This window comes from Neoarius graeffei, chromosome 6 (assembly GCF_027579695.1).
Source record: "Neoarius graeffei isolate fNeoGra1 chromosome 6, fNeoGra1.pri, whole genome shotgun sequence".
In the NCBI taxonomy this organism is placed as follows: domain Eukaryota; kingdom Metazoa; phylum Chordata; class Actinopteri; order Siluriformes; family Ariidae; genus Neoarius; species Neoarius graeffei.
In genome coordinates this window covers 94,618,130-94,637,833 of record NC_083574.1, presented here as the reverse complement: position 1 = coordinate 94,637,833, position 19,704 = coordinate 94,618,130, and the positions used below count along the sequence as shown (strand labels likewise).

The following is a 19,704-nucleotide window of genomic DNA, read 5'->3' as shown; positions in this document are numbered from 1 at the left end:
TATTCTGACTAGAATTGTATTTCCTCTCTCATTTATCATGCAAATTCTGATCGACGTTTTGGGTCGATCTTCTGCCAGGGAACAAAATTTAGTCCTTTTTTGATGTTCCTGGTGTAAACAGTTTGTCGTGGAGGTTGGTCCTCTCTCACATTGTCACATTTCAGGTCTGTTTGATGTTTTGGTCGTCATGGTTGTTTTGATGGCAGGCCAGATGAGCTCCTTCGTCCTTGACGTTTTGGTTATCAGCACCTGAACATTCATGGAATTAGCCAATCATGTGGCAGCAGCACAGCTATCCAGTTTCTTTGCCCAATGTTGGGTCAAATTCCTATTCTTGACTGACAGAAGTGGAAACCGATGTGGTCTTCTGATGTTGTAGGTCTTCCACGTCAAGTTTTGATGTTTTGTGTGTTCTGAGTTGCTTTTCTGCTCACCATGGATGTAAAGAGTGGTTATTTGAGCTGATGCCACATGACTGGATGATTGGATAAGTAGATAAATAAACAGAGTTTATGAAGTGCTCAGTGAGTGTACTGTCTACTATACTTTTTTTTTTTTTAAACTTGGCTGATGAGCACATTGCAGTGTCTCACTCAGCCTCAGCCACCAATTCTCACATTGTGCTGAGTAGTGAAACTTCACGGAACCTCCGAGTCACGTTCCACACGTAAACACAGACACCATTCCCAGTCCGTCCTCTCTCTGCTCTCACCTTTGTATCGCTCTGCTCTCTCATATCCACTCGGTTACAGCCTCTTGTGACCTTCGGGCAGAATTCAAGGATGTTTTTAACACCTGAACATATTTATGACCAGTGCTGAGCCCTGACCGTCCAGACAGGATAAACAGATGACTATTATCGCACTCTTAAGTGTAAGCCTGGAGCAGATGTGTAAAGTGTGTAAGTGTGACTCAGGATTTTAGTTATTCTCAGTAAAGTCCTTGTGTCATAACAGAATGTGTTGTCAAATATGACTCTGGATTTTCCAGACTTTTTTTTTTTTCTTAAATCAGCAAAAGAGTAAACAGTCGAGATTTTCCTGGAGACTCTTTGTGAAATTCCTCTGCACACGTTCTTTCTGTCTTTCTCTGAAAAAGCACTGCAGAGAATCAGGAATTCATTAGGGGGGTGGGCAGCCCTGAAATGATCCAATCACGACGCAGCCAATACTGGACGGGACCAGATCGTAACCACAAGAGACATGAAAAAGAAAAGAAAAGAAAAGCTTTCTATTTTTACCAGACCCCCTCGCAATCCAGAGGCCACATCATTAAACACTGTTGGGTCTGGTTAGCAGAGCAGCATTCGCAGCGTGTGCATTTTTTCCTGTCAGATTTCATTACTTTTTGTTTGGCTTTTTGCTCCCATTATCTTGTGAATGCAGTGTGTGTGTGTGTGTGTGTGTTCCTGTCATTCAATTTTAAAATCTGTCTTTGTCCACTGTCCCAGGCGTTGACCTCTCTCGTACCGTCTCTCATCGGTCACCTGAGTGATGCCTCTTTGAACGACGCCCTCCTCACCGTGTTGGTGGATATAGCCCAGGTTAGCCCCACGTCACTCAGCCCGTTTCTCCCTGCGCTGAGGATTGTGGGTCAGCAGACACCGGTGCTGTTGGGGCATGTAGCTAAGATCCACGGGGCAGTCGGTCTGACCAGTGAGGTGAGAACCGGATAGTTATACACACTTTTCTTTTTTTCTGCAGAGGAATACCAGAATTCTCAGTGCAGTCATAGAAATACCTCTGGTACATCATAAATGTCCATTTTTATTCTTTGATATGCCTCACAATGTGCACTAGAGATCAGTTTGGCTTTATTTTATTAGTTGACCATTTTTCCCAGGCATATCCATACAAGAATACTTTCAGGATTTATCTATTGATCAGACACTCTTGTTTTTACCAGAAAAGCGCAAAGAGACCATTTAACAACTTGATTAGCAACAAGATTAGCATTGCCATTGATACTGGTATCAGGTATCTGTCTGATAGTATGCTCATTATGAATACATACTTGTAAAAATGCTCCACTACCAAGGTCCGCTCCCAGGGGGTGCGATGCGACAGTATGCGACATAAGCCGAGGGTACATCCTCATGCGAACGAATGACCTGAAATGGACGTATTTTTTGATTATTGATGACAATCAACGCAACACAGACTGTGAAAATATCAAGAGGAACTTAAAGCATCTTTGGACAAAACAAAACGTCTTAAATATAAAACTAGTTGCTTGCCACAAATGCTGGTTATATGAGAAAAAATATTTACAGGTGAGTAAAAAGAACAGCTCTTATTCTTACCCGGTGCATTTGTTTTCTCTCCATTCAAGCTAACTAATGTAGCTACACACTTTTTCATAGCCACTGTTTAAATCAGTGTTTCCGGCTGCGAAGCGCCATCTAGTGGACCACGGATTTTTTTTCAAGTTGAAGCTAATTTTTATCCCCTGCTGGCCAAAAGGCCCGAAGGGGGATTATGTCATGGTAATGTTCATCCTTCTGTCCATCCATCTGTCCGTCCCGGGAAGGGTACTCACCTTCTGAAATCAACTCATGTCATTAATACACATATTGCAATTTCGTTCAGTTCAGTCGCATTTCACCAGAGTTATGGCCCTTGATAACCAAACTTGTACTGTGACAATTTCATGAGGGTGTATTAATCACTTATAGCATAGATACAGTTGCCAGCGGGGGATATTGTGGTCTCAGAGCACTCTTGTGACTCATAGTAGGGTACAATTGCTGGGTTGCATCCAACGTCACATCTGCCTCATTAAGCTATGGTCACACTACAGCTCGCGATGCTTTGCGATGGGTTATCAATGAAAATGAGGCATTTTGGTGGCGATATACATGTGAGCAAAAAGTTGTGGTCGCACAGCACGTGAACACTTGACTGTCACACCTTCACATGCTTGAGTCTGGCGTTTTGCGTGCGCTCTTGGGACCCAGTCATTATGGGAAACACCTGATACTGATTTGAGCGCAATCAGTAAGCACAGATATGGACGCTGTTTTCACAGAGGCTTTGCGAAGTATCATCATTATCACTGTCATGTTTGTTTCTCACCATGTTTATAATGCTGTTTAAATACTTTGCTTTATGATACTGCTTTTGTAAATATTACGCCTGCTAATAAACACTTTTCCTGCACTTAGATCCGTCTCCCGCCATCTATCTTGTAGTGTCCTAATCCCCAGATCTTTAACCCAGCCACATATAAAAAGTTGTTCTCCTCCATGCTCTTCCAGGTTTTCATCTGTGTGTCTGTATAGAACGATGTCTGCAGCACCAGGTAGTTTGAGATGTTGGGGAACTCAACGGATGGATAATTTTCTAACTTGTAGGAAAAATCCTTCCTTGTTAGAGTGTAAGGGTAGTATCCTCACTGGGCTGCGACAGCCCGCGACTAGCTGGAGACACAACAATTGCAATAAAATATGCAAATTAGCGACAATTTTCACTTGGAATCACACTGAATTGATATTCGCATATTTTACCGCAATTGTGTCTCCAACTAGTCGCAGGCTGTCGCAGCCTGGTTTTCCCTTGGCAGGCAGGGAAGCAGAGGAAGCCTCACGGAAACTGACTTGAGAAGGGTTCGCGACGGCTTTGTGACACCAGCGACGCATTTGCGGCTATTTTGAGAGAAATTTTGTCGCACGAATTTTTTGAACATGTTCAAAATTTCAGCGACAAAGGAGCGACACTTTGCGAGTCATGCGAGGAAATTGAGATGCCCCACGAATGTTTCAAGACACTTTTGAAACTCTCTCGCGAATGACGTTCGCAATTTGTCGCAAGCTGTTGCAGCCCAGTGAGATACTGGTTTAAGGATCTAATCCCATTGAGTGGTTTCTATATCCATTTCTTGGTTTTAATAACTTGCTTGTTTTCTGAACACAAACATGGCAATAAGTTCTTGTATTAATGGACCAGACTCCACTTTTGGATCATAAATCCCTTTTGGCTGAGAATGCCCTGCATGTATGGCTTTGGCTTCTGGCACATCCGTACAGTTTTAAATACAATACCGACAATTAAAACCAGATTGTTTTTATTGCACTTATTTAATTCCTGGGCTCCCATCTGTAACAGGGAGTGATGTTGCATCCCATTAATACACTTTACAGTAGATTATTAGATTCTAATACGACCCCGATTCCAAAAAAGTTGGGACAAAGTATGAGTTCATATCAGATTTACGGCAACTTCTCCTCAGTCCAATCTCACTTTGGTTTGTATTTCCTGCATACAGAGGCTTGGTAGTTTAATGCAGCAGGTAGAACTCAAAATCCATTATCTGAGCATCTGGTATGAAAATCTGGTGGACTGATACATACATACACATATATATATATATATATATATATATATATAATGCAAACATTTGTCCATTTTATTGTTTTGACTCCTTTTATAAACCAGCAATATGAACAGAAGTGTTTCATTTAGTAATAAAAGACGTCATAATTTGTATGTTTACTTTATATTTTTTTTAATCGTACATTTTCACTTTTCTTTCTTTTCTCTCTTGACATCTCTTGAATAAGACAAGAAAAGGCATTTTACGTTGCGAAAAAAAACCGTGGCGAAGTGTAAACCACTCTGTCCTGAAGATGTTGGAAAACTTAGTCACAGCTTCACCTCTGACCCTGGAGACTCCTTCCATAAAAGTTTCCTCACAGGAATTTTCACCATATGAACAATAATATATCAGAACAAGTATATTGTTATAAAGCTGCATGACTGTCCAAGCTGCCATTATACAACCCCGATTCCAAAAAAGTTGGGATAAAGTACAAATTGTAAATAAAAACGGAATGCAATAATTTACAAATCTCAAAAACTGATATTGTATTCACAATAGAACATAGACAACATATCAAATGTCAAAAGTGAGACATTTTGAAATTTCATGCCAAATATTGGCTCATTTGAAATTTCATGACAGCAACACATCTCAAAAAAGTTGGGACGGGGCAATAAGAGGCTGGAAAAGTTAAAGGTACAAAAAAGGAACAGCTGGAGGACCAAATTGCAACTCATTAGGTCAATTGGCAATAGGTCATTAACATGACTGGGTATAAAAAGAGCATCTTGGAGTGGCAGCGGCTCTCAGAAGTAAAGATGGGAAGAGGATCACCAATCCCCCTAATTCTGCACCGACAAATAGTGGAACAATATCAGAAAGGAGTTCGACAGTGTAAAATTGCAAAGAGTTTGAACATATCATCATCTACAGTGCATAATATCATCAAAAGATTCAGAGAATCTGGAAGAATCTCTGTGCGTAAGGGTCAAGGCCGGAAAACCATACTGGGTGCCCGTGATCTTCGGGCCCTTAGACGGCACTGCATCACATACAGGCATGCTTCTGTATTGGAAATCACAAAATGGGCTCAGGAATATTTCCAGAGAACATTACCTGTGAACACAATTCACTGTGTCATCCGCCGTTGCCAGCTAAAACTCTATAGTTCAAAGAAGAAGCCGTATCTAAACATGATCCAGAAGCGCAGACGTCTTCTCTGGGCCAAGGCTCATTTAAAATGGACTGTGGCAAAGTGGAAAACTGTTCTGTGGTCAGACGAATCAAAATTTGAAGTTCTTTATGGAAATCAGGGATGCCGTGTCATTCGGACTAAAGAGGAGAAGGACGACCCAAGTTGTTATCAGTGCTCAGTTCAGAAGCCTGCATCTCTGATGGTATGGGGTTGCATTAGTGCATGTGGCATGGGCAGCTTACACATCTGGAAAGACACCATCAATGCTGAAAGGTATATCCAGGTTCTAGAGCAACATATGCTCCCATCCAGACGACGTCTCTTTCAGGGAAGACCTTGCATTTTCCAACATGACAATACCAAACCACATACTGCATCAATTACAGCATCATGGCTGTGTAGAAGAAGGGTCCGGGTACTGAACTGGCCAGCCTGCAGTCCAGATCTTTCACCCATAGAAAACATTTGGCGCATCATAAAACGGAAGATACGACAAAAAAGACCTAAGACAGTTGAGCAACTAGAATCCTACATTAGACAAGAATGGGTTAACATTCCTATCCCTAAACTTGAGCAACTTGTCTCCTCAGTCCCCAGACGTTTACAGACTGTTGTAAAGAGAAAAGGGGATGTCTCACAGTGGTAAACATGGCCTTGTCCCAACTTTTTTGAGATGTGTTGTTGTCATGAAATTTAAAATCACCTCATTTTTCTCTTTAAATGATACATTTTCTCAGTTTAAACATTTGATATGTCATCTATGTTCTATTCTGAATAAAATATGGAATTTTGAAACTTCCACATCATTGCATTCCGTTTTTATTTACAATTTGTACTTTGTCCCAACTTTTTTGGAATCGGGGTTGTAGAATAGATGAGCCAAAATAATTGGGGATTTTTTTTTTTTTTACAAATGGGCCATGACTCGTTACAAGTATGAATAGGTGGGATTTAAAGTAGAAAAGTTTGAGAGCCCCTCCCCGGTTTAAACTATGGAGCGAAATCAAATGTTCTGAGACATCCCTGGTGGATTGATTAATACTAACTAGGTTATTTATTCTGTTATCAGAGGATGTTTATCTGGATACTAATGCAACAAAGTCAACAGCATGGTTTGATTTTTTAAAGTTGTGTATATTTTCATCTTAATTCTCTTAAAATCTTTTTTTTGTTCAATAATACATACACTCACCAGCCACTTTATTAGGAACACCCATCCGTTTATCTGCTGTTCCGTTTGATGCAGTTCTCTAATCAGCCGATCCCTTGACAGCAGCACAATCCATCAAATCATGCAGATACAAATCAAGAGCTTCGGTTAATGTTCACAATGTTCAAACATCAGAATGGGAAAAAATTGTGATCTCAATGTGTGACTTTCTTTCACTGTGGCATGGGTGCTGGTTTGAGCCAGATGGACTGGACTCGTTTGAGTATTTCAAAAACTGCTGATCTCCTGGGGTTTTCAGACACAACAGTCTCTAGAGTTTACACAGAATGGTGCAAAAAACAAACAAGTGAGTGAGCGACAGTTCTGTGCGTGGGAGCAAACACCTTGTTGATAAGACAGGTCGGAGGAAAATGGACAGATTTGTGGTCCGAGCTTTTTTGCCAGGAAGAATATAGTAACTCATATAATCACTCTTTACAACCGTGGTGAGCAGAAAAGCATCTCAGCAGAAAAGCAACAGCAGAACAACACACTGGGTTCCACTCCTGCGAAGAATCAACAACAAGTTCCTATTAAAGTGCCCGCTGAGTGTAAATTGCTGTATGTGAACAACAGGAAAAGGCACAGGAACTGGAAACAGCTCCAACTCTATGACTCACACCTCTTCCTCCTCCTGGAAAAACAGCATTTCCTTGTTTGCATTTGCATATTGGAACGTAATTGGCTGTTGTATACTGCATTATGATGCAGTAACACCTGCATGTTACGGTACATGCTCCATACTAACTTACTCGGAGATGAGATTTTTCCCTGCAGTGACACGCATACCTGTCAACTTTGAGGTTTGAAAAAAAGGGATATTTCCCAGATTTTTAACTCAAAATAAGGGAAAATTTTGGAAAGTCATACCCTTCACCAAAAGTGGGTGTGTAGTTGAATGGGGGGCAATTTTCTATCTAGTATTTGTGATTTCCTGTACTCTGGTGCATGTTGGTGATAGCCAAGACCCAAACTCCATATGCTTATGGTTTATAGAGTGCATTTGTGAATAAACTATACATTTATTTTTATTTGCTTTCAGTGGTACCAGTTATTTCCCAAATTAAGGGCTAAAATACGTATCTTATGTTAAAATAAGAAAGGTCATTATATAACCAGTCAATAAATTCAATTCCATTGCAATTTATTATGGTTTTACCATAGTCATGGCCTCGGAACACTAGATAGATAGATAGATAGATAGATAGATAGATAGATAGATAGATAGATAGATAGATAGATAGATAGATAGATAGATAGAGTAATAAAGAGATAAAGAGTAATATAAGATATTAAACCAAGAGTGATTTAACCTCCTAAGGCCCAAGCTGGGTTTTTTTACATCGTCTCGTCTTCTTCCGCTTATCCAGGACCGGGTCGCGGAGGCAGCAGTCTAAGCATGGAAGCCCAAACTTCCCTTTCCCCAGACACCTTGGCCAGCTCCTCGGGAAGAACACCGAGGCGTTCCCAGGCCAGCCGAGAGACATAGTCCCTCCAGCGTGTCCTGGGTCTTCCCCGGGGCCTCCTCCCGGGGGGACATGCCTGGAACACCTCCCCAGGGAGGCGTCCAGGAGGCATCCGAAAAAGATGCCCGAGCCACCTCAGCTGGTTCCTCTCGATGTGGAGGAGCAGCGGCTCTACTCCGAGCTCCTCCCGAGTGACTGTGCTTCTCACCCTATCTCTAAGGGAGCGCCCAGCCACCCTGCGAAGGAAACTCATTTCAGCCGCTTGTATCCGTGATCTTGTTCTTTCTGTCATTACCCAAAGCTCATGACCATAGGTGAGAGTCGGAACGTAGATCGACCGGTAAATTGAGAGCTTCGCCTTTTGGCTCAGCTCCTTCTTCACCACGACGGACCGGTAAAGCGACCGCATCACTGCGGAGGCTGCACCGATCCGCCTGTCGATCTCACGCTCCATCCTTCCCTCACTCGTGAACAAGATCCCGAGATACTTAAACTCCTCCACTTGAGGCAGGACTTCTCCACCAACCTGGAGAGGGCAAGCCACCCTTTTCCGGTCGAGAACCATGGCCTCGGACTTGGAGGTGCTGATTCTCATCCCAGCCGCTTCACACTTGACTGCAAACCGCCCCAGTGCATGCTGAAGGTCCTGGTTTGAAGAAGCCAACAGGACAACATCATCCGCAAAAAGCAGAGATGAAATCCTGTGGTTCCCAAACAGGATTCCTTCCGGCCCCTGGCTGCGCCTAGAAATTCTGTCCATAAAAATTATGAACAGAACCGGTGACAAAGGGCAGCCCTGACGGAGTCCAACATGCACTGGGAACAGGTCTGACTTACTGCCGGCAATGCGAACCAGACTCCTGCTCCGTTCGTACAGGGACCGGACAGCCCTTAGCAAAGAGCCCCGAACCCCATACTCCCGAAGCACCCCCCACAGAATACCACGGGGGACACGGTCGAATGCCTTCTCCAGATCCACAAAGCACATGTGGACTGGTTGGGCAAACTCCCATGAACCCTCGAGCACCCTATGAAGGGTATAGGGCTGGTCCAGTGTTCCGCGACCAGGACGAAAACCGCATTGTTCCTCCTGGATCCGAGGTTCGACTATTGGTCGAATTCTCCTCTCCAGTACCCTGGAGTAAACTTTCCCTGGGAGGCTGAGAAGTGTGATTCCCCTATAATTGGAGCACACTCTCCGGTCCCCTTTCTTAAAAAGAGGGACCACCACCCCAGTCTGCCACTCCAGAGGCACTGTCCCCGACTGCCATGCGATGTTGCAGAGGCGTGTCAACCAAGACAGCCCCACAACATCCAGAGACTTGAGATACTCAGGGCGGATCTCATCCACCCCCGGTGCCTTGCCACCGAGGAGCTTGCAAACCACCTCAGTGACTTCGGCTTGGGTAATGGACGAGTCCACCTCTGAGTCATCAGCCTCAGTCTCCTCAGTGGAAGACATGACGGTGGGATTGAGGAGATCCTCAAAGTATTCCTTCCACCGCCCGACAATGTCCCCAGTCGAGGTCAACAGCTCCCCACCCGCACTGTAAACAGTGTTGGCAGAGTACTGCTTCCCCCTCCTGAGGCGCCGGACGGTTTGCCAGAATTTCTTCAAGGCCGACCGATAGTCCTTCTCCATGGCCTCCCCGAACTCCTCCCAGTTCCGAGTTTTTGCCTCCGCAACTGCCCGAGCTGCAGCACGCCTGGCCTGCCGATACCCGTCGGCTGCCTCAGGAGTCCTGGAGGTCAACATGGCCCGATAGGACTCCTTCTTCAGCTTGACGGCATCCCTTACTTCCGGTGTCCACCACCGGGTTCGGGGATTGCCGCCACGACAGGCACCGGAGACCTTGCGGCCACAGCTCCGAACAGCTGCATCCACAATGGAGGTAGAGAACATGGTCCACTCAGACTCAATGTCCCCCGCCTCCCTCGGAAGCTGGGAAAAGCTCTCCCGGAGGTGGGAGTTAAAGACCTCCCCAACAGAGTGCTCGGCCAGACGTTCCCAGCAGACCCTCACCATACGTTTGGGCCTGCCAGGTCTGTCCAGCTTCCTCCTCCGCCAGCGGATCCAACTCACCACCAGGTGGTGATCAGTTGACAACTCAGCCCCTCTCTTCACCCGAGTGTCCAAGACATAGGGTCGGAGATCAGATGACACGACTACAAAGTCGATCATCGACCTCCGACCTAAGGTGTCCTGGTGCCACGTGCACTTATGGACACCCCTATGCTCAAACATGGTGTTCGTTATGGACAAACTGTGACTAGCACAGAAGTCCAATAACAAAACACCACTCGGGTTCAGATCGGGGAGGCCGTTCCTCCCAACCACACCCCTCCAGGTGTCACTGTCATCGCCCACGTGAGCATTGAAGTCCCCCAGTAGCACAATGGAGTCCCCAGTCTGAGCACCCCTCAGTACCTCTCCCAGGGACTCCAAGAAGGCTGGATACTCTATACTGCTATTTGGCCCGTAGGCACAAACAACAGCAAGAGTCCTCTCCCCAATCCGAAGGCGCAGAGAGGCGACCCTCTCGTTCACTGGGGTAAACTCCAACACATGGCGGCTGAGCTGGGGAGCTATAAGGAAGCCCACACCAGCCCGCCGCCGCTCACCACGGGCGACTCCAGAGAAGTGGAAAGTCCAGCCCCTCTCGAGGAGCTGGGTTCCAGAGCCCAAGCTGTGCGTGGAGGTGAGCCCGACTATCTCTAGCCGGTACCTCTCAACCTCCTGCACAAGCTCAGGCTCCTTCCCCCCCCAGCGAAGTGACATTCCATGTCCCAACAGCCAGCCGCTGTGTCCGGGGATCAGGTCGTCGAGGCCCCTGCCTTCGACTGCCACCCAATCCACACTGCACCAAACCCCTACTGCTACCTCTGTGGGTGGTGAACTGTGGGTGGGTTTTTTTACATGCATTTTTTATTTCTCTTTGCTATTTGGGCTTATTAGAACCTGATTAGAATAAAAACTAAGCATCATCTTTTGATAAGATGTACTTTTAGAGAAAAAGTATGTCCACATATGTGGATTCTTGTTCCGAATTTCCATAAAGTGCTGTCCACGCATGTGACCGCTAAGCCCTAGGAGGTTAAAATGGGTAAGTTTCAGATAGAAAATAAAATAGACAATGAGTGGATAAAACAGTTAATACACCAATTAGTTTACACTAGGCTATTTATGAGGTCTTAGCCAGGACATACTTAATGTAAACATGTGTAGCTTACCTTTGATTATTTGGGAGGCTTTCGTTTTCCCCATGAAAATTTCTTTGCGATGGAAGAGTCTGGGAACATTCCAGCCACGCACTTGTTGAAATCATCAAAGAAAGAGAGGCTAATGTTTTTCTTAGCTATTAGCATCGCCATCTTCACCTCAGACCGAATCAGTGTTGCCAGATACTGCTGACGTTTTCCAGCCCAAAATATGTTCAAAACCCGCCAAAATGCACTTGAAACCACCCAACTTGGGCGGGAAACCGCTCAATCTGGCAACACTGGACCTAATCATTTGTTCAGCCTCGCCTCCGGACGTAGTTATGTAATTACTGATGCCTGAGAGGGCAGGGACGTGAATTCATGGCCCGACTTCCTGCTGTAAACTCCTGTCAGAGGCGCGTCATGAATTCTGGACCTACCGACTTTTTCATATTGTGAAAATACGGGACTTTTATATAATGTGAAAATACGGGATATTTTCGGGAAAATAAAAAAACGGGAAGACAGCGGGAAATAAGTCAAAATAAGGGATTTCCCAGGAAAAACAGGAGGGTTGACAGGTATGGTGGCACGTTGTGCACTTTGCCCAAATGGTACGTTTAAGGGTTTAAAGCTAGACTGCCTTTCAGATTGTTCAAGTGTAGGTCATAAAAAGAATTTTCCCCGACACCCAATTATTTTTGTTTAGTGGCTGAAAGCTACTGAATTCGAATCACAGACTTCCAATTTTATTAGTTTTTTAAATAGAACAATTAATGAATTTATCTCCACATGGCCATAAATTCTCTGCTATTTTTTCCTGCTTCACCATGACGCGATACAAGATACTACATCATGCATCACATCACGTGGTGGGCTTTCCCTGTTTGCGCAAGGCATTGTGGGATATAAATTTGAATCAGGAGAGAAAAATGGAGGACGTGGGTGTGCGAATGAAACATGAAAGACCGACTACAGTAACAGAAAGTGAGAAGAAGAAAAGATATGTTATATACGAAGGAAAGGAAACGCAGGAAATATCAAACTAATAAATATCGGCGCTCAGCGAGCACCTCAGTGTGATCACATACATGTCAACCTATACGGACTGTCCGGAAATTATACGGATTTTAGCTCATTTCAAGGGCGTAAGGGAGTATAAACAAAGTCTTACGGATTTTGAGTATTTTCTGACCTAAATTTATTTTGTGTATCTTACTTGAACATCGTCAGCTGATCATCGCAAAAACATACAAAAGCTTGATTTATAGACAAAGAACAGCGTGTATGCAGGGGCAGATAACCCAGACTATGTGAAACCGGATGTTTATTCCTCAAGCCTTGTGCAGTATCGCGACTGCGAGACTTCGCTCGTTCCGGTCATGCGCACGATCTGCATTTAAACGCGCCAAACGTTCATTGTTTGAACGATTTTCTCATTGTGCACAGCGACATTGTTTACACCTGAGAGATTTTGAATAGCGTCTGCTGAGTGAAAGAATGGGAACACCCAGAAAGAAAATGAGATATGGCGGGCGGTATCTTCCTGAATGGAAGGAGGCATTTAATGGTGTCATTGTTCAGGCGAAAAATGAGGAGTACGCGCACTGCACAGTTTGTGTGCGAGATATAAAAGTTGCGGCGTCTGGAGTTTACAACATGAGGGAACACATGAGGTCCAAACTACAGCAGCGAAATTTGTACCAGAAACAGAATCAGCCGCAAATGACGATGTTTGCAAAGCCTAAGACCAATGATCAACCAACAAGTGTAATAAGAGCAGAAGTTACGATCTGTAATTTTATTGCTCAGCACGATTTGCCGCTAGCCGTTGCGGACCACCTGACAGAACTGTTGCCGCGAATTTGCACGGACAGTACGATTGCGAAATCTATCAGCTGTAGGCACACCAAAACAACGCAAATAATCAAAAAGAGCTTGGTCCCCGAAGCTACACTACCGATCATCCAGCACTGCCGGACGTCACCATTTTCCTTGATGATCGATGAATCCAATGACAAAAAGACAGACAAGCGACTGGCCGTTTTGGTGCGGATCTTCGACATAAACAGAGGGGCGAAGTCAAGAATCATAGACATGCCCGTGTGCAATATCGGCACGGGTGAGGCGATTTTCAACATGCTGGACGAAGTTATATTTACTTATTTACAGTGGTGCTTGAAAGTTTGTGAACCCTTTAGAATTTTCTATATTTCTGCATAAATATGACTGAAAACATCATCAGATTTTCACACAAGTCCTAAAAGTAGATAAAGAGAACCCAGTTAAGCAAATGAGACAAAAATATTATACTTGGTCATTTATTTATTGAGGAAAATGATCCAATATTATATATCTGTGAGTGGCAAAAGTATGTGAACCTTTGCTTTCAGTATCTGGTGTGACCCCCTTGTGCAGCAATAACTGCAACTAAACGTTTGCGGTAACTGTTGATCAGTCCTGCACACCGGCTTGGAGGAATTTTAGCCCGTTCCTCCGTACAGAACAGCTTCAACTCTGGGAAGTTGGTGGGTTTCCTCACATGAACTGCTCGCTTCAGGTCCTTCCACAACGTTTCCATTGAATTAAGGTCAGGACTTTGACTTGGCCATTCCAAAACATTAACTTTATTTTTCTTTAACCATTCTTTGGTAGAACGACTTGTGTGCTTAGAGTCGTTGTCTTGCTGCATGACCCAACTTCTCTTGAGATTCAGTTCATGGACAGATGTCCTGATATTTTCCTTTAGAATTCGCTGGTATAATTCAGAATTCATTGTTCCATCAATGATGGCAAGCCATCCTGGCCCAGATGCAGCAAAACAGGCCCAAACCATGATACTACCACCACCACATTTCACAGATGGGATAAGGTTCTTATGCTGGAATGCAGTGTTTTCCTTTCTCCAAACATCATGCTTCTCATTTAAACCAAAAAGTTCTATGTTGGTCTCATCCGTCCACAAAACATTTTTCCAATAGCCTTCTGGCTTGTCCACATGATCTTTAGCAAACTGCAGATGAGCAGCAATGTTCTTTTTGGAGAGCAGTGGCTTTCTCTTTGCAACCCTGCCATGCACACCATTGTTGTTCAGTGTTCTCCTGATGGTGGACTCATGAACATTAACATTAGCCAATGTGAGAGAGGCCTTCAGTTGCTTAGAAGTTACCCTGGGGTCCTTTGTGACCTTGCCGACTATTACACGCCTTGCTCTTGGAGTGATCTTTGTTGGTCGAGCACTCCTGAGGAGGGTAACAATGGTCTTGAATTTCCTCCATTTGTACACAATCTGTCTGACTGTGGATTGGTGGAGTCCAAACTCTTTAGAGATGGTTTTGTAACCTTTTCCAGCCTGATGAGCATCAACAACGCTTTTCCTGAGGTCCTCAGAAATCTCCTTTCTTCGTGCTATGATACACTTCCACAAACGTGTTGTGAAGATCAGACTTTGATAGATCCCTGTTCTTTAAATAAAACAGGGTGCCCACTCACACCTGATTGTCATCCCATTGATTGAAAACACCTGACTCTAATTTTACCTTCAAATTAACTGCTAATCCTAGAGGTTCACATACTTTTGCCACTCACAGATATGTAATATTGGATCATTTTCCTCAATAAATAAATGACCAAGTATAATATTTTTGTCTCATTTGCTTAACTGGGTTCTCTTTATCTACTTTTGGGACTTGTGTGAAAATCTGATGATGTTTTAGGTCATATTTATGCAGAAATATAGAAAATTCTAAAGGGTTCACAAACTTTCAAGCACCACTGTATTTATTAAGTTTGGTGCGATTCAAAGGCTATAAGGATTTTATGTTGATTTTATGGATTTCTTCCTCTGATACTACAGGTGGACGCCCAAAGGGGTTGACATGTATGTGATCAGCTGTTCGTTTAGTGACAGAATGATGGAACTAAATTCTCTGCTATTTTTTCCTGCTTCACCATGACCTAATACAAGATACTACATCATGCATCACATCACGTGGTGGGCTTTCCCTGTTCGCGCAAGGCATTATGGGATACAAATTTGAAACAGGAGAGAAAAATGGAGGATGTGAGTGTGCGAGGGCGGCCCCATGTGGACAGTTGAGGGTCGTGCCTGGAGGATGCTCTGGACTCTTGCAGTGGTGCTTTTGTGGCTGGGGACTGCAGTTGACTTGCTGACTTTGGGACTGCGGTTGTCGTGAACGGTTTTGCGCTCGGGTTTCCGTCGGTGGGGGGTTTATAGCATCAACGAAGCTGACTTTATGTTAGGACTGTTAATGTTATAGTCAGGCTGTCTGTTGTTGCCCAAATGAGGATGGGTTCCCTTTTGAGTCTGGTTCCTCTCGAGGTTTCTTCCTCATGTCGTCTGAGGGAGTTTTTCCTCACCACCGTCACCACAGGCTTGCTCATTGGGGATAGATTAGGGATAAAATTAGCTCATATTTTAAGTTGTTCAAATTCTGTAAAGCTGCTTTGCGACAATGTTTATTGTTAAAAGCGCTATACAAATAAACTTGACTTGACTTGACTTGAACTGTCAGTGCACGCTCAAAGGTAAACCTGTAGATGGCAGTAATGCAACACTGTGGATGCCAGCTGCTGTAAAACCCAAAAGAAGAAGAAGAAGGTAAACCTGCGCATGCACACACGGACTTCCTCTGTCTGCTTAACTGCGCGAAGCGAGCGATTTCATGCACATTATTTGCTTTAATCCCCTCAAATTAAATAACTTCCCAGCCACAGAATGGCCTGATATTTTGTGAAATATTACAGAAATAAACATATATCACAATGACCACATTTCAGACGGAACTAAATTTGAACGATTTTATGAAATCGAAAGGCCGTCAAACTTTAATTAATTTGTGCTAGCAGCAGTAGCGCAAATTGTTCCTCTCACTCAGGATCTTTCTTCTTCTCCTTCTTCTGTCTTCTTCTAATGTTTTTCAGGACGCTATTTCTCTCTCAGTTTTCAACCAATCGTCACCAAATTTCATATGAAGAATACCTCTGAGCAGAATTACACTGCTATGACTTTTGGTGCTGATCTGGATCACTGAATCAGAATGATCTATGAAAAAATGGCTTTTTATCACTTATTTTCATCATTTTTTCAATCTTTTTTTTTTTTTTATAATTTAGTTCAGGTCAGCTAGCGCAAATCACTGTGACTTTAGTCACAGTATCTATCTAGTTACCAAATTGCATTTTCTGAAGGTTAGAGTGAGTTTTAGGGTCATGTTGAGAAAGAAAGTGTGTTAACGATTGTGCGTGCCCAGTACAATGTTGCTCCATGCCCATGTGTGCTGGCATGATGCTCTGTTTGCTCCAGCAGATTTTGTTGCATCGACTGAATTGGTTCATTGTGTTAGTGAAAGCAGGAAGGCAGAAAACGAGGCATTTCTCTCTGCCCTTCTTGGCCATTGGACTGAGAATGTGTGCACGTTATTACTGAACTGCCTCTCGTTTTGCATGCTCTCTCTTTTGTGTTTCTCTGTACTGTACTCTCTCTCTCTCTCTCTCTCTCTCGCACTGTGCTCTAATCCTTTCTCTCCACGTTCTCCAGTGTTCTATCAAAGCCGTGACAAATTCAACAAAAGCACTCATTATAAATGAAAAGCATAATCAAGAACATCCCTGACATCCTACTTGCAAATCACAAAGCGAGTATTTATTTTCTATATACGTGCACGGAACAGAGCCACGATTTCATGGACAGCAGCAGAAATCCGAAAGTAAGAAATCCGAACGACCCCTCGTTCCCATTCTTCATTTCCCCCGCTCGCAACTTTCGTTCCTATCTGCAATCAGTTCTCATTTTGTTTCGGAGCAAAAAAAAAAAAAAAATGGAGGAGAAACTTATAACTGTGGCTTCATCTTATTCTGCCATACTTACAGGACTGTGCAAAAGTCTTAGCCCCCCTTTTTTCATACAAACTTTATCAATTTCTATTTTATGACTTCAGAACATTACAAAAACATTTTAGAGTTCCAAATGTCCGTTGTTGCTGTTGTTGTTGGGTTTTTTTTTCCCAGCAGAAAATTAAATGTTACAAGAAAAAAAAAATGTTTGTATCTGAGCAGCATACAGCGCCCTCCACAATTATTGGCACCCCTGGTTAAGATGTGGTAAAAGCCTTAAAATAAATTCAATTTTTATTGCAGAAGCATAATCTCACACTGAAAATTGTAGAAAAAATGTAACCCTTAACTCAAATGAATTAAAAAAAAATACCTGACTAAGAAATAATCATTTTTCATAAAATCACATGTTCCACAATTATTGGCACCCATAACAATTCCTAGAAAATAAATGTAACTGAAGCATTTCTGTCATTTCTACTGTAGTTTATAAAGTTGATCAGAGTATCGAGGAACCTTTAATTAGTAATTCATCACATCCTGTTTCCCTGGGGTATAAATATGATGTGACACAGAGGCCTATTTCTCTTATCCACTCTTCAACATGGGAAAGACAAGAGAACACACCATTCAAGTAAAGCAGATGTGTGTCGACCTTCATAAGTCAGGCAACGGCTACAAGAAAATAGCCGCTCGCCTACACCGGCCCATATCTACAGTCAGAGGAATCATCAAGAAGTTTAAAACAACTGGAACAGTGGCAAACAAGCCTGGACGAGGATGCGAGCTTATCTTGCCACCACGCACACACTGAAAAAAGTAACCTATAGAATTTACCCAATAAATCTGAGGTAACAATTTGCATTGACTTGTTTGGGGTAGATTTAATTCCATATATTGAGTATAAAATAACTGAAATAAAAAGCTATGAAATACTAAATTCTAAATACTAAATAAATTGGGTAAAATTTACCTCACATTTATGTATCTATTCAACAGCTACTTTCTCATTGAAATTGGGTAAAATTATCTCTTGTTTGCTAGTAGGTAATACCTGATAATTACTAATCAAAGGTCATTAATATCAGTTAGTAACCATTACTTATTCGGAGAAGGTAAGATGTACCCCCCAAAAAAAGACTTTCAGATGGTTCATCATCTCAATGTTTTTAATCCATAAAATCATCAACAAAAAAAAACCCACAGAATAAAGTGCAGTACAACAGCTTCACACAACATTTCAAGTGATGAACCTGTTTTATAACTCACTAACTAACAGCCAGAGAGAGGAAGATGGCGGTCCGAGAGTTCCCTGTCCCACTCACTCAAACTCTGACGCATGCACAATTTGGAGCACAAGACTCACGGCTTTGGGGTCGATTTTACCGGATTTTTCTATGTAATGGTTGTTACTGTTAACGAATAGGTAGCATATGTATAATTTACCCATTGCTTTATAATTCCTTGGCTGACTGCAATAATCGAGTAAATTTTATCTGGTTTGCATAGATTATATTTACCCCTCTCCAAAATCACTTCTTACAGCACAGTGAGGAGGATGGTAAGAGAAGTAAAAAGTTCTCCAAAGCTCACTGTTAGAGAATTGCATCAAAGAGTAGCATCTTGGGGTCACAAAGTCTCCATAACAACCATCAGGCGCTACCTACATGCCAACAAGCTGTTTGTGAGGCATGCACGGAAAAAGCCTTTTCTCACTTACAAGCATAAACGTAAACGTCTGGAGTTCGCTAAGCAGTACTGGGACTTCAACTGGGACCGTGTGCTTTGGTCAGATTAGACCAAGAGAGAGCTTTTTGGCAACAAACACTCTAATACATCACAAAAGATGAGTATGCGGAAAAGCACCTCATGCCCACTGTGAAGTATGGGGGAGGATCGGTGATGCTGTGGGCCTGTTTCTCTTCCAAAGGCCTCGGGAACCTTGTTAGGGTGCATGGCATCATGAACTCTTTGAAATACCAGGACATTTTAAATCAAAATCTGGTGGCCTCTGCCCGAAAGCTGAAGATGGGTCGTCAGTGGGTCTTTCAGCAAGATAATGACCCTAAACATGTGGCCAAATCTACACAAAAATGGTTCACCAGACACAAAATCAAGCTCCTCACATGGCCATCTCAGTCCCCAGACCTCAACCCAATTGAAAACCTGTGGGGTGAGCTGAAGAGGAGAGTGCATAGGAGAGGACCCAGGACTCTGGATGATTTAGAGAGATTGTGCAAAGAGGAATGGTGGAATATCCCTCTCTCTGTATTCTCCCATCTTGTGAAATGTTATAGGAAAATATTAAGTGCTGTCTTGTTGGCAAAAGGAAGTTGTACAAAGTATTAACATGAGGGGTTCCAATAATTGTGGCACACATGATTTCATGTAAAAGAATTATTTCTTAATGTGGGATTTTTTTTTTCCCACTGAATAAATGTGCTTGAATTAAAGGTTGT

The 19,704-nt window shown here is 43.1% G+C and overlaps 1 protein-coding gene across 4 annotated transcripts in view; it reads left to right on the top strand.

The window, feature by feature from the left end:
* The window catches only part of veph1 (ventricular zone expressed PH domain-containing 1), a 285,636-nt gene that overhangs the window by 118,477 nt on the left and 147,455 nt on the right, over window positions 1–19,704 (top strand). For 3 of the 4 annotated variants that reach the window (XM_060923053.1, XM_060923052.1, XM_060923051.1), the window contains exon 6: window positions 1,451–1,660. The exons of the other annotated variant lie outside the window; for it this stretch is intronic. In XM_060923053.1, coding sequence (XP_060779036.1) covers window positions 1,451–1,660 — 210 coding nt within the window. The remainder of the gene's footprint in view (window positions 1–1,450; window positions 1,661–19,704) is intronic. 4 annotated transcript variants of the gene reach the window in all.